The sequence below is a fragment of the Neomonachus schauinslandi genome, chromosome 6 (assembly GCF_002201575.2).
Source record: "Neomonachus schauinslandi chromosome 6, ASM220157v2, whole genome shotgun sequence".
Classification (NCBI taxonomy): Eukaryota; Metazoa; Chordata; class Mammalia; order Carnivora; family Phocidae; genus Neomonachus; species Neomonachus schauinslandi.
In genome coordinates, this window is record NC_058408.1 from 39,077,908 (window position 1) to 39,093,888 (window position 15,981).

Consider the following 15,981-nt stretch of genomic DNA (forward strand, 5'->3'; position numbering starts at 1 on the left):
TTTGGATGCTGAATCATTTTGCCTGATATTTATACTTACCACCATTTGCATGAAGGTAGGGCTTATGTCCCCAAATAGCTCAACTATTATAAAAATATCATTCCTCCAGAGTCTGGTACAATATTTTACACAGAGAAAATAATACTTTTTGAATAGAACTTACTTGGCTAAGGTAGATTAACTTATTTCTTTCCTGCTTCATGTACAAAGTTTTGTAGTATAAAAATGTCCCTTTTAATTTAGAAATACACATGGAATCAATAAGGATTGAAAGAAAAATGTCTGTTAAGTCTCTTCAAACAGTAGCTGGTAAGGTTGAGTTCCCAAGGTATAGTCAGTCAGTCCACAGTGGAGTCACTCACCTCAACAAACTGGCATTTCAGTAGTTTATTGTCTATAGGAAAATAAAGCCAAAGGGATGAGGGAGGGTCACCTATTAAAATTCTTCTGTAAGCAGTTTTAAAAGGTGTGTTTTCTTGTAAATAGGATTCAGAGCAGGTCACCTGTTTGTTGGGCAAGGTGTTCATTCTCATGTTTGGCTGCAGAGGGCCTGACCTCTGTTCTGGAATTCACATTTAGCAATAGGTTATGAAGGTATTTTTACATGTTTTTGGTTTTGTTTCTTACTCTGCAGCCAGAATGTTGACATGAGCAATATTGTGAGGAACACCTTAAGTTTTTAAATAGTTAAATTTATATGCCTTTGGTTTTGTCCTTTTCCTTGATATTGACTCACCTGGGTATTGTAGAAGTTAGGGCAAAAGCAGTCGTAGGGGAATCTAATATTATTGGTATTCATTACAAGGAACTAACGATAACATCTGTCATTTATTGAGCCACCGGAGGAAACGGTGCATGTTATTTACCATCAGTTCCTTTATGAGAGAGCGAGTGAACAAGAAAAGCCTGAGTTGTTTCCTTCCTTTTGACTTCCCAGTCAGTGGGCGTCAGAGAGGTAAAAGATAAAAGTAGCAAGTAAGTGTTATTCGGATCTCGCACAGAAGTTAAGATAGAAAATGTTTCCAAATGGAAATGCTAAGTTTTGCAAGTCCATACGTGCCTTCTTTGGGCAGGTTTAACTGTTGGGGATTTGACGGGGCCTACAAGGTGAGGTTGGCATGTAGGCATCATCCAGCGGCTACAGAGTAATTTCATGTTCACTGTACCTTAGGCTGAATATTTCTCTCCTCTGTCCATAAGCTTCATGAACTTTTTTTTCTTTCTAAGACAGATTTCATCTCCACCAGAGCCTGCATTACAACAAATCCTAAATCAGTGTCCTCACTTTTTTTTTTCATTGCTGAGCTGACTTTTAATGAATCAGTGATGTGTGGAGTCGTTTTACAAGATTTTGTTAGCTTTATTGAGGAAAAATTGACAAATATAACTATGTATTTAAAGTATACAACATGACCATTCGATATACATTGTGGAGTGATTACTAAGGTCAGGATAATTAACATATCACCTCGCACACTTACTTTTGTGTCATTTGGATCTACTCTCAGCAACATTCAAGTATACAGTGCTGTATTACTAACTGTAGTCACTGTAGAGCCCCAGAACTTAGCGCTGAAAATTACTGCCCTTTGACTTACATCACCCCTCCTTGCCCTGTGACATTTTACAGCAAGGCCAACCATTTTTTTGCCCTGACCACCAAGCCCGACGTCCTCCTTGTAAATCATGGCTCCTGTTCCAATAGTTGGGAAAACCTATTAGTTGCTGCCTTACTGCCCTAAATATCTCCTGCTTCCCCAAGAGGCCCCGGGCTCTAACTTTTAACAAGCCTCAGAACAAAGCCCAATGCGAAGGGGAAGGTTCAGCACGGCTCTGGGAAGAAGCTCCCCGCTGCACGTGGGTCCGTTTCACTGTTACATTGTGGATTAAAGTGATATGCGGAGCATCTTTCACTATTACACAAAAACCTATAGCCTTAGTATTATCCTTGTCCCCTGACCAGGGTTATAATAGGGTTCCGCCACAATTCCTCCAATTTTTATTTCTCTCAAATAAAAATTTGCTAGTGTAACCACTCTCGCTGGGTGGGAGGCTAACTTTGTTTCTGATTGTCTTATTTCAACCCATGGTGAAGTTATATTGCGCCGCTGGGCTTTTTTCCTTTTCTCTTTTTCATTTGGCTGGGGCTGCCTCTGTTCAACAGAGCATACTTGTCACTTCTTCTGTCACCGTTAGTTAAAAGTAATTGTTATTGCAAACCCCCTCCATGCCAGGCTCCTTTTCTTTCATGGTGAAACCCACTAAGCATTCATTTCAGTAGCGGAAAAGTGGGGAGCTTACAGGATCAAATCCTTTTTATCTAGACCAACAGCACCTGCGGCAAGGCATTAACTAGCCGGAGTTGTTAATTACATCTCTAACTTGTTGATCTTCATGGCTTCCAAATTTGAAAAGCAAGAAAATTAATCACTGCATGTGTCTCCTTCAGTAGAAAATGACAGGAGCGTGTCTTCTGCGTTCTGTTCCAGTCACTGATAATCAAATAGTTGCACTTTCCTGTAACATTTCTCTCCTCCCTTTGTGGATGGAATTGTTTAAGTTCAAAGAGTCCTTCCGTTCACAGCAGGGTAGATATTTGCCCATAAAACAGAGACTTTAGAAACATAAGTCTGCAAATAGGAGTCTGAATGAGATCGTACTGAAAACAGTTCAGTAGTTGATACCACTTAAAAAAAAAAGAGAGTGGAGGCTAATGAGAAGCGTGATAGCACACTTCACTTGTATTTTCTCATTTAATTTTCATAACAAAACTATGAGGCAGGAACTGCATCTTTACAGTGGAGGAAAGGGTCCAGAGAGGATTAATACTTTGCCCAAGATCACATAGCACCTCAAGCACCAGAAGGAGGAAAGGATTTGAGCTAGAGAGGTGAAGTAACTCCTCATATTCACCTTAAGTTGTGAAGCCCAAATCAGGAGGTGGGAAAAAAAAGCCTCAGCTCTTTTTTTTTTTTTTTAAGATTTTATTTATTTATTTGAGACAGAGAGAATGAGAGACAGAGAGCATGAGAGGGAGGAGGGTCAGAGGGAGAAGCAGACTCCCTGCCGAGCAGGGAGCCCGATGCGGGACTCGATCCCGGGACTCCAGGATCATGACCTGAGCCGAAGGCAGTCGCTTAACCAACTGAACCACCCAGGCGCCCTCAGCTCTCTTTTTTAAAGCTTGCACCTGGCTTCTAAAATACTTTCTTGCCATAGTTAGAAAATACAGTGTCAGCCACTTTATTCTCACCTTAACATTCATCAAGGTCGCTCAACAACCTAATACATCCAGAATGTGCCGCTCATTCTTAAGATGAGTTACCTTGCAAACAATCTGCATTGCAGAGAAATTACTTCAACACTAGTCAGCAACTTCTGCACCCAAAGAAACACTCAGCCCGAAAGGATTACCATAGGCCTGGGCTGGTAGTTCTGCCTTCTGGAAGCTGATTAGAATCTCCTGGAGAGCTTTTTAAAAATCCCAGCACAGACCAATCGAATAGGAGTTGCTGGGTCCTCCCCCAGGCCCAGATGCGTTGAGACACCGTGAGAGGTTAGTAGCATTCACTCTTCACTGTCTTTGAGTTCCATTCCTTTTGGGTTATTTCAGTTTATTCCTTCAAGTGACCCTTATTAGTCTTTCTCTGAGAGGAATTTTGTTTTCTTTGTTTTGCAGTCTTTCCCCCAAACCTCCTGGACAATTCAGGTCAGGTTACATTGCAAATGAAAGATTTATGGCTGCGTCTTCTGTAGGAACAGAGTTTATTCTAAACGCCTTCCTTGTATGTTCCTACAGTGAAAATGGATATCCCATATGAAGTTTCTCTTTGGCTAAATGTCTCGGTCAGCAATAGTCAAACACTCACAAAATCTCTGTGTCCTCCTTCCTCACACACACACACCCGCACACAATGTAGGTACCAGCTCAGCAAATTTTAATTTGAGTTTCAACCATTAGACTTACTTTGAAAAGTTTACCATCTCTCCCTAGCTATGGAAGGAACTGAGGCACGCATCTAGATAGTGGAAACAGAACTTCCTCTCCTGCCACCACCCCACCTCATCTGAGGTTGCTCATACTAAAGTAGATCAAAGTAGATTTGTATGCTCTTCACTATCAGTAACTGATTTAGCTTTTCTCCTTCTCTGCTCTGAAGGCAGTTTGGCTCAGGGAGATGTATGTTAAGAACATTCACATATAACCAGGCAGTTGCTTAAATGAGCGTACACACAGTCAAATCTGCCCCAGAGCCAGGCATAGCTTTTTGGTAATTTGTAAGAACTATAATATTCTGTCACCCAGTTCCCAGTGGACATGCTCCAGCTTGGACTCGCCCTGTCTGAGGAACACTTTGATGTACTGAGTGACAGGGAAGGACTTTGTTTGCACAGACCAAATACACAATCCTTACTTCATTCCAGTGCATTTTAAGTGAAACCAATTACTGTGTCACACTGTTGGTTGAGAAACCCACTTTGTGGGAGTGTTCCCTCCAGAAATCTCATTTTGAAAAATGATCCTGGCTTCTCCCCATTGGGTATTAGAAGCAAAGTGGCATGAATGGGGTTTCGTTGGAACTGAGAAGTTATGCCAACGAGAGTAAAGAATGCCTTATGTTTTGTTATTACTATTCGGTTATCCAAACACGTAGAGGATTCCTGCTTCATGTAGTAGATCCTCCTGAATAACTGTCACAATAACTCAAGGAAGGATATTCTTGCGTGATGAAGACAAAATTTGTACCTCGATGTGTGAATTCTGATTCTGCTACCTACTTGCTGAATGACCATGTTGGGTTAGATATTTCACCTTTGGATCCTCATATGTTCATTTGAAAAATAGTAATAATGTTTTTCTCACAGGGCTGATGGACTTACTAAGATCAGTTTTCATATTTTTTGGTCTTAAGGATCCCTCTATACTCTTAGAAATTGAGCACTCCAAAGAGCTTTTGTTCATATGGGTTATGTTTATGAATATTTACCATACTTGAAATTAAAACAGAAAATTATAAAGTATTTGGTTTAAAATGACAACAGCTATTACTGCTAGCATAATGTGGTTTGTTTTTGTTTTTTTTTTGAGAACTATTTTACAGAACAAAAGAATTAGTGAGAATAGTGGTGGTGTTCCACAGTTTTACAAATCTCTTTAATGTTTGGATTTCCAGAAGACAGCTGGATTCTCAAATACACTTCTGAATTCAGTCTGTGGTAGTATGTAGTTTTGGTTGAAATATGTGGAGAAAATCCAGTCTCAAATAGATACGTTTTCAGGCATATTTTAATAGCCTTTTTCAGTTAATTGTGAATAAATTTTGATTCACTAAAACTTGGTAAATGAATTTGTCTTAAAGGGTAGGCCCTTTAATGTGCAATCTGAAGCCGTATCATGATGTGAACTTCGTGTGCTTTGTTACATTGAAAGTCCTTGGTCTATCTTGCACTTCAAATGACTTTTTTAGCCATGCATTATTTTTAAAGTATCATGCACCTGTCATTTGAAAAACATTGGTTCACTGAATTATATAGACATTCTAAAAGTCGATGTACCTCATCAAACCATAGGGGAAAAAACCCCACAATTGTTAATATCCCCGGCAATCTCATCACATGAGAGATTGTCAAGCTCACAGGGGCAGAGGCTTATTTTCCAAAATTCTCATATTTGCTTGAAAGCCGACATTTTAACATTAGCCACACATTTTCAGTTGTTTTCCTTGAAGTGACATTCATTTCCATCATGTATCTGCCAAATCCTCAAGCCTGAATAACCACCGTTTGTGTAACGTAGTTCTTTTAGGTAAAAACGGAATTCCAAGAGGAAGGGGGGGGCTGGTTCACTTTAGGACTCCAGTGCTCACACAGGTGGTTTCCGCCATCGCACTTCAGGGTCAGAAGAAACACTTGATGCGTTCTTCCCAACTTATCACAGAACGTCAGGAGATACATACCCAAGCGTGAGACTGAACAAAATTACTATTTGTTACTGCTTCATCAGGGACATTCTTTTTTTTTTTTTTTTTAATTTTTTTTATTATGTTAATCCCCATACATTACATCATTAGTTTTAGATGTAGTGTTCCGTGATTCATTGTTTGTGCATAACACCCAGTGCTCCATGCAGAACGTGCCCTCCTCAATACCCATCACCAGACTAACCCATCCTCCCACCCCCCCTCCCCTCTAGAACCCTCAGTTTGTTTTTCAGAGTCCATCGTCTCTCATGGTTCGTCTACCCCTCCGATTTCCCCCCCTTCATTCTTCCCCTCCTGCTATCTTCTTTTTTTTTTTTTTCCTTAACATATATTGCATTATTTGTTTCAGAGGTACAGATCTGAGATTCAATAGTCTTGCACAATTCACAGTGCTTACCAGAGCATAGACACTGGGGAGGGTATATCACCCAGCCACCCCATCCCTCCCACCCCCCACTCCAGCAACCCTCAGTTTGTTTCCTGAGATTAAGAATTCCTCATATCAGTGAGGTCATATGATACATGTCTTTCTCTGTTTGACTAATTTCACTCAGCATAATACCCTCCAGTTCCATCCACGTCGTTGCAAATGGCAAGATCTCATTCCTTTTGATGGCTGCATAATATTCCATTGTATATATATACCACATCTTCTATGTCATCTGTCGATGGACATCTTGGCTCTTTCCATAGTTTGGCTATTGTGGACATTGCTGCTATAAACATCGGGGTGCACGGACCCTTTCAGATCCCTACTTTTGTATCTTTGGGGTAAATACCCAGTAGTAGAATTGCTTGATCGTATGGTAGCTCTATTTTCAACTTTTTGAGGAACCTCCATACTGTTTTCCAGAGTGGCTGCACCAGCTTGCATTCTCATCAGGGACATTCTTAAGTAAAATCGGCCTTCTCCCCCCTTAACTCTGAGCCTGTGGAAGTCAAGAATACAGGGACGCGCGGACAGCTTGATTTGCTTTGATTTATGCCAAGGCTCCTTTACACCTTACACCTGCTGCAGTGCAGTTGTCAAAACAGTGTTACTTTGAAAGTAGTTTGGACTCCACTGACTTCCGGGAAGGGTTCCTAGGATTCCGGAAGTCTCCAGACCACAATTTGAGAACCACTGGGACAGACTCTAGAAATTATGCAACAAATTGCCAACCCTTAAAAGTTAGCTATTTCTTTCTGTCTCTTGTTGTCTGTGGCTTGTGGACTTGGTAGCTGACTAAGGTGAATGAAGCCTGGCCTTTGGGCAATTTATGGCTTTGATGAAATCCCACTAGAGTTCTTCCCTGGCTCTCGAGAGCCCGATTTTGCCTTTTCTCTCCCTTGGGATGTTACCATGAGGCTAAAAATAAGCCTTGGTTTCGTATTAACTTTATTGCTTGCCTCTGCAGGACAGGCCACCGAATCCTTGCTTTTTGGTATGATCTCGGGCTAATAAGGATATTTTTGTGATCATTTTCTCATCTTTTATATCAGGGGGTCTTAACTTTAGTTTCAGAGGCTGTTCAGTGTCCGTGGATGGGCTTTAGGTGGCTCAGAGCCCTTGAAATTTCACAAAATTTTCTGTTGTTTTGGAGGGTTGGGGAGAAGGTGGGTTGTTGGGAGAATTAATAGCTTCAATCAAATTCTCAAAGAGCTTCTGTGACCTCTCCCCCTGCAAAAACAAACATTAATGAACGACTGCTTCAGATGGACATTTTTATGAGGTAGCATCTACCCATCCATTATCCATTTCCACACGCACCTCTTTTTGGAAAGAATTCTAAAGTTCTATCCCTGGCTTGGCCCCTCTTTACTTTCCGTCCCCTTGGCATTCTATAAGGTCTCTATCACTTAGCACTTGCTTACAAGTCACTTCACAGTTGTTTCTATACAGTCTCTTCTGTCCTTTCTTCCTCATTATAAAATGCAACAGAACAGGGACCATCCGTCTCGTTTCTCTTTCATTGCAAAATGCAAAGTCAGAGTCAGCATCCCTTCAGGTGCACCTTGGTTCGGGGCTGGGGCAGGGGGCTGAGGGGAGGTATTTTAGGCTAGAGAATCCAGTCCGCCAAATCAGTGAGTTCCTTTTTAAACTATTGAGATGTGCAAACTCGGGATATTTATTTATGCCTCAACCACAAGATGTGTTTTTCTCCCACACATTCTCCAGTCTGCTTCTTGGAATCCAAGTGCTGTCATGAAAACTGCAAGGCAGTCTGTTTAGCTCCAACAGGAGCATTTTGGGAGCAGTCTCGGTTCCGTGGGAGTAGTGTGGTGACTGCCGCTCGCTGACAAGGAGCAGAGGAGGACTCTGCAGTGTGATTCCCTGTGTATTCTAGAATAGCAGCTCCTCGGGTGAGCTGGGGGGTGGCGTGGGGTGGGGTGGGGTGGGGTGGGGTGGGGGGCCTGCACTGCAGTACAGACCCTGGCAGCAGCGACAGCGCCCCTCGTGGCAAGGCGTCGGCATTGCCTCAAGTTGGAAGGCCGGCTTCAGGGCGGTGGGCAGAAGCCCGTGCTCTGATTGAACCATGCAGTTATTCCGTTATTCTGCACCTCAAAAAGAATGTGTTTAAGGCTTCTGTCTGGTGGGGTTTAATTCAGTGGCTTCAGAGTTTTTGAAAAAGCTTTGACTTATCAAACACGACAAACACACTAGCACCTGACAGTTGGGAAACAACAGAGTCCCTGTCCTTTATGGGAAGCAGGGAGGTAATATGTCAAGGAAGGGGGGTATTGACCTCATTACAAAGAGGCAGAAGAATCACTCAGTGCAGTACACTGACGAGGTGGTGTGGATACCGATCACATCCAGTAATTTTTTTTTTTTTTTTAAGATTTTATTTATTTGAGAGAAAGACAGCGAGAGAGGGAACACAAGCAGGGAGAGTGGGAGAGGGAGAAGCAGGCTTCTCGCTGATCAGGGACCCCGAAGCGGGGCTCGATCCCAGGACCCTGGGATCATGACCTGAGCTGAAGGCAGACACTTAACCACTGAGCCACCCAGGTACCCCGACATCCAGTAATGTTTTATCCAAGAATATGTCTCTGCTTGCTGAGTTGCATTATACATATGCATACATACATATATATATATATACACACACACACACACATATGTATTTTGAGTGGGGGGAGGGGCAGAGGGAGAGGGAGAGAGAAAATCGTAAGCAGACTCCACGCTAAGTGCAGAGCCTGATGCGGGGCTCAATCATAGAACCCTGAGATCATGACCTCAACCGACTGAGCCACGCAGGCACCCCTGGGTTGCATTATTTTTAAACTTGGCATTCTGGGCAGCATGGTAATTATTGACCTATGCTGTTCCATCTTCTGCCTTACTTGCATTTCTAAATAATAAAGGTTGTCACTCACACTGCATTTTTACCAGTGCAGGTGGCCTCCAATCCTCTGTCTGTATGAGGTCAGACCTCTAAGATGGTTTTGTTTATCTCTGACCCTCTTTAGTACGTGAGAAAATCAGGACCTAAGAGCCTTTGACTTGCCCCAGACTACCACAGGTGATGTGGAAGCTCTGGTGTCCCAGGCCAGGCTCATGAGTCATAGAGCACACCGCTCGTCAATTTGGAAGGTGCCCTTCCCACTGTCAGGGTCGGGAAACATTGGTGTATGTACTGTTTGACTAACTTACTCCTACTCAAGGACTGAATCTGGTCAAAATTCTCCTTTGGGAAAATGCCACTTTATCAGTGGGAGAGTAAGGTAAGGTGAATCTTGGCTCTGCTTCCCGACCAGATGGCTTTTATTATTGCATGATAAAATGTGCAGCTTCACGTTTCTGTGCCTCTCGCCACTACAGTGCCCTTTCTGTTTTTAAGGAAAGAAGGATTGTCCAAATGTGGAAGATGCAAGCAGGCATTTTACTGCAATGTGGAGTGTCAGGTAGGTTCTGGGCCAACTGGTAGGGAGGGCCTTGTTTCTGCTGAAGACTGGGACCCTGATGTCCTTCCTTTCCTTGTCACGCCATTCCCAGCACCCTTTTGCAGCCAGACCTGGAAAGCTTAGTTTGGGCCTCGGATGTGGCTGGATACCCCTGAGTGCTGGCCCAGGACTGACACGCAGCCAGGGATAGACAGCGACACTCTGGGGCCACAGGCAGGTGCAGGAGAAGGGGAAAGACTGGAGGAGGGCATGTTGGGTGCAGGCAGGTATATTACCAAGGTTGACAGTTTGCCCCCAAGGCCACCAGCAGCAGATGGAACACTGTGGAGATGACAAATGAAAAATGCTAAAATGGTATCTTTAAAATACTTTAATTTTTACACCTCACAGGTCTGTATTTTTATAAATCCCCATAAGTAGGCCTCATGTCGCCCTTGGCCTGTTCAAACCCGGTCTGAGTCCAGCTAGACTTCGGTGAGCCCCTGGCACAGCCCGGGGGTGGCTGCTCCGAATCTGTACTTGGAGCTGGTGCCTTGGAAGCAGCCAGGGTTGGGCAGGCTCAGGAGGTGGGCTGCATGTAGACCGTGGGCCATCTGGTTCGATGGGTAAGTCTCCAGGGAATCCTGTAACGTGGGAGTGGGAAGCTCAAGGAGGAGTTTAGAGGAACTCTTGGTAGCTCTTTGAGGGACTAGGAGTGTTGTTTTCCATACTTGTCTGCTAGATTCTGAATGTTTCACAGAATGTTCATAGGTATTCCACAGAAAACGCATTCCATGTTCTAACAATTTGAATTTAGGGAGAATATGATCTTTGACATCTGTATACCCTCCTTAGTCTATTTTTATTTTTTAAATGGAAACCTATTTTTTTTAATGGAAACCTGGGAAATGCTGATGCTATTAAACAGTGGCTCTAAGTGACAGGATTTTCTCCACAGTCTTTACTTCTTTATTTGGTGATTGTTCTTGCCAGGCTTGGTGTCATTTACCTCCCACACTCCCCCCCCCCCCCACCTTCCCTGGTCTATTTCTGATTAGTCACTACTTCATTGTTTTCTTTCTCTTCTCCCTATGCAGTTGGCCTCTGAAAAATCCCCAAAGAGCATTATTATTTATCAGTGGGAGAGATTGCTGAGCCCTGATGTCCCATCTGACCATAGAGCTCCAGTCACACGGGCCCCTTGCTGGAATGAAGCACAGGCTGAGCCATTGGCCTGGGGACATCTCCCTTGGCTCTGCAGACCCTGTGCACAGCCCCCTCCCCTATGTCTCCCACCGCAGGTTTCCAGAGATGGGCAGCCTGTGTGACAGTGAGAATATAAAGGGGCTTATCACTGAGTTTTCAGGGAGTGTGACTTCTTTTGAGGAGGAGAGATCATACTTTGCTCCTACCAGTTGTGGATAGAACATTCTGTGGTTGGATTGCTTTGGTGCTGGGGAGATCAGTGAGCCCTGGGAATTCCATAATTTGATTCCAGGAATGATAAGTTAGTTCTTTCTATATTTAAGTTAAATACTTCTAGAAAAATTAACTCATTACATTCTGGTTCTTTAGAGAAGCAAGATAGGAATATCACATAGAGTTCAGACAATGTAACACGGAATAGAAGATGATCCTAACTCTGCAATCTACTATCTCCATGAACTTGACAAGCCACAGGACCTCTCTGAGCTCAGTTTCTTCACACATGAATGAAGGCAATAGTGCCTATCCTGACAAATGGTAGGGGCCTAGTGTTATGAGATCTATGAAAGCTCTCTATAATCATGACGCTGTGGACAGGTGTGAGGACATATGGGAAATACTATGACAGTAATTTAGGCTGGACCGAAGCTTAGCTCTGTGCAAAGAATAAAGTATACAGCATACTTTAGATTTGATGGACTTGGGTTTTTTGTTTTTGTTTCTTTTACCCCAAGAGAATGGATGGATTCTAAAAACCTGAGAACACTAATGGTGTACTGTTGTGTGAGTCATGCTTGTTGCAAAATGAGTCTTAACTGCTCTGATTAACTGTAAACACTGCACTAATAGAAAGTATCAGACTGCGTGAGATGCCAAGTTATCTCTGGGTCTTCCAGTCATGCTGCTAACTCTTCCATTACGCCTCCCTGGATGACACTATTTTGATGAACCATTGTGGTCCAGTGGGGTTTTCAAGGTGGCCCATGTGGGTCCCCTGCCCTTCAGGACCTAGTTTCCCAAAGCTGCAGACTCAGAAAGCTCATCTGTGAGCACACAGTGAGGGGCGCTCTCCCTAGGGGGGTTCGCACGAACCAAATATGCCGGCCTGGATGTACCAGGATGCCTGCATATCACTTTACAACAAGCAGTTTGACAGTCTGTACATTCTCCTCCTGTGGACAGATTGTACAGGCAGTCAAATCTTAATGAGCTTGCTTGGGTAGCAGGGAAGCCCGGAGTGGAGGGTACTGCTCTGTGATGCTGAGTCATGTTCAAAGGCCTTCGGCCAAGGCAGCTTGCTATGTCCAACCTCATGATGGAGAGTCTTCCCTGCTAGTTACCCAGTGTTTGGGCCAGGGCCCCATCAGCCCTGGAGAGTACTTCTGCAATTCAATTTTGCTATGCTTCTGTGAAGTATCTAGTGGCCAAAGTACCCTCCTAGATGACAAGTGATACCTGGTTCCTGATACCACTTGTTGCTAGAGGTGACAGACTGGATTTCATCTGTACGTTTCACCTGTCTCCTTTTGTTGAAGGGAGAGGTTAATGGCCATTGAGGTTTGCCATGCTTTTGTGCTGAAGAACTAAGTAAGAGCAGGGCAGTGGATTGTAATGACATAGAATGGTCCTAAGAGTTTAATAAAAGTGCCTAGAAAGAAATGGTAGTTCCAGAGCTTCATACATAAGATCATTAGGGAGGAATCTGGGGCATTTGCTCCAGATAAAAGTGTGTTCAGGGTTCCTCCTAAGGGGGTGCTTGGGTGGGATCAAAGGGGGAGCTGTGCTGTACAAAACAAGGGCATCGATGGGAAGAGGCAGGTGACTGAGTGATTCTCCACCTAAGACACCAGGGCCCTCGGCTGCTCCCCACGACCACATAGACCCCGCCCACCTGGGGTGCAGGCCTGGGCATCAAACAGCAGAGGTGGGGTGGGGGTCAGAGTGAAGGTTAACGGGTCCAGCATATGAGTAGAGAAGAAAACAGTGGCCACTAATGATTGGGTGACCTGCCCAAGGTCACAGTGGCAGAAGTGGGGACTAGGCTGTACAGACTGCTGGCGGAAGGCTGTCACCACTTTCCAGCACTGTGCTTGGGGGTCCCTGAGGGCCCTCGGGAAGAGGGGCCGCTATGGGAACATGTCAAAGAGAAGTGGCCTTCAGTGGACGTGAAAGGGGAGAGGCCCTTCTGGTGTCGTCTTTGCCAAAAATCTCCCCAAGAGTGCTAAGGCACACACTCCTCCCCAAGGGTGTCCTCTTCCCAGGGAGTACAGCATCTCAGTAGACCCCAGCCACTATGTGCACTCTCCCCAAGCCCTCTCTGTAACTGCAGTGCTTTAGGATTTCGCTTTATTTTATACAATTTGGTGATATCTTGTCCCATTTACTTTTCTCTTCATTCACTTGACTCCGTGTGATCCTGCCAGAGGAAAGATTTTAATTGATGATGCATGAAAGGATAATGGGAGGAAACATAAAAGAAATAGAAGTTCCTTTTTAGTTAGGCTTATTTTGTAACCAGTGTGTTTTAATGAACTATATTTATTTTTATAAATATGCCTGGAAAGCTAAGGATATTATTTCCTCACTGTAGATTTCTTCATTAAATTGGACCATGACCTGTTCAAGAGAAGAGTTTTACAAAGTTAATTTATAGAGGAATCATTGTAGAATAGAACTTTCTAGGGTATTATTTCTTAACATTAACAAATAGAGAAGAAACTATTTGTGATGCGTAAACGGAGGTGGGGTTGTGAGTGTGTTTTTGAAAGTAAGGGGCGTGCCCTGATGGGGATAAAAAAGCATGTGTGAGGAGCTTGTGACTAAGGACGTGAGAAAATGTGTGACATTCGTCATTGACGCGAGAGTAACTGAAGTGTAGAAGATGCCTAAGAAATGCTCATCTGACCTTCTTGTTATGGGTGATTTAGTGAATGGGGCCAGAGTCGTAGGTTCAATCCTGGTTAAATTCACTTTGGTTCCTTAACCCAAACCTAGGAAGCATCTTGAACTTGATCACTCTTTTCTCTAAATGTTTCACATCACCGGTGGGAAAACATGTGGATGAATGAATAAGCCCATCCCATGGCTCTTGCAGGGGAACATAAAACAAAGCACATATCCTTGTGATGGGGGCTCAGCAGCCTCAGTCACCTTCGTGTGAGTTGGTCAGTGTGCACCTGACTCCTTTTGCACTCTTCCCCTTGATGAAATGGTAGTGGCAGCAGAAATCGCATGAGGTTTTCTTACTGTTCCACATTTCAGGAAGTCCCATGCATTTGTCCACATAGACTACCTCTGTTTTGAAAGCTCCGTTATAGCAAGAGAAATGCCAGGTGCAAGAGTTAGGAAAGGGGACTTCGCAATAAAAACCCGATCTCCTTGTCCAGGCAGACAGCATTATCTTTCGCTCAGCAGAAAACTGGACGAAATAACAGTCAGTCATTTCTTCCAGGGTGCACCAGCATTCACCATGAGACAATTTTACAACTCTTTATTCATCTTGAAGCATTTTTGTCTGTGCACAAACAGGAAAATCATGCAGAGCAGTTACTACATTGGCTGAAAATGACTTTGAAGTTTAAAAAGGGTACAGAAATTTCTGTATCTTCCTTTTACATAGATTTAATTATTTAATTTCATTGCACAAATAATCTATGCTCATTTTAGAAAAATCAGAAAGTGTAGTCTGATATGAGAACAGAAAGAGGATCCATAATCTTGTCCTTCCAAGAAAATCACTATTAGCACTTTGGTATCTGTCTGAGTCCTTCCTGTCCGTTTATTTGTATGTTACTTTTCTGGACAAATAGGATCCACGTTTACATAAAATTGTAAAAAGATTGCAATTAGGACAGGAGAAATAGCTTGACTTTTGAAGAAAAATACTCGAAAAAGTTTTAGAAAAACTGACAAAAATGTTTTAAAAAGCATAAGCGTTTGCAAAACCACTCTGTGTACGAAGAAACCGCCCCAATACTAAAGCACAGCAAAATAAAACAAAAAGTATTCATTGATACTATTCATTCCTATTCATCAGGATAGCCTAATTTTTTTTTTTCTTTTTTGTCCATTCTGATTATTTAAGTTTTTCTAGTCAAAACCAGGGCAAGTTGCCACTGTCAGATTCTCTCCGGTATGTGGACCATCCCTGTGACAGAAGACGGCACGTCCTGATGCTCTCAGAACCTAACTGACGCTCCTGCCACATGATAGCCTCCCTCCCACCTTTTTTTTGTTTTTTAAAGAATTAAAACAGAGCAGTGCCGTGGGGGTGCATCTCTGTCATTCCTCCCTTCATCCACATCTCTCACCACCTTCCCGAAGAAGGTGACAACTTATTTGGGGACATTTCCCTTGATGACACATCCGTGATTACACACTTCAGTGAATTTATTGCGCTCTGATTTCATGGCTGTGTGGATCTGTGTCACATACGTGTCTCCGGACAGTCACAGACTACTTCACGTCCAAGACTACTACTTCCCTCCCTGCCTCCAGGGTCAGTTGCCGGGCTCATTGAATGAATGAATAAATGAGCGAACGAACGAACAAACGAGTGAATGAACAGGTACCCATGTGTTTTAAGGGTGCACCACGTGCCAGGCGCTGTTTTAAATGCTTCTCATGGATGAGCTGATTGGATTCTGACGGGGGCCCTTTGTGGTTGCACGGATGCCTGATTGTCCCCGTACGACGGTCTTACGTGTCTTGGTCCTCTTCAGGCTTCCGATCTCATTATCACTGTCGGACGGTGTCAAATCATAGCCTCAGAATTCTGGACCTGCTAAGTAACTTAGGGATTACGTTATTGACAGCCAAGGGTACAGCTGCAGAGGGATTAAGAGGTCCGCCTGGTGTCACATAGCTGCAGAGCGGGGGCAAGAAAGCAGGTTTCCTGAGCCCCAGACCAGGGTCCACTGACTTGATA

At 43.6% G+C, this 15,981-nt stretch overlaps 1 protein-coding gene across 1 annotated transcript in view; it reads left to right on the forward strand.

Annotated features, from left to right (window-relative positions):
* Positions 1-15,981, forward strand: part of SMYD2 (SET and MYND domain containing 2) — a 52,124-nt gene that overhangs the window by 12,067 nt on the left and 24,076 nt on the right. The window contains exon 2 of the mRNA XM_021682558.1: positions 9,806-9,869. Coding sequence (XP_021538233.1) covers positions 9,806-9,869 — 64 coding nt within the window. The remainder of the gene's footprint in view (positions 1-9,805; positions 9,870-15,981) is intronic.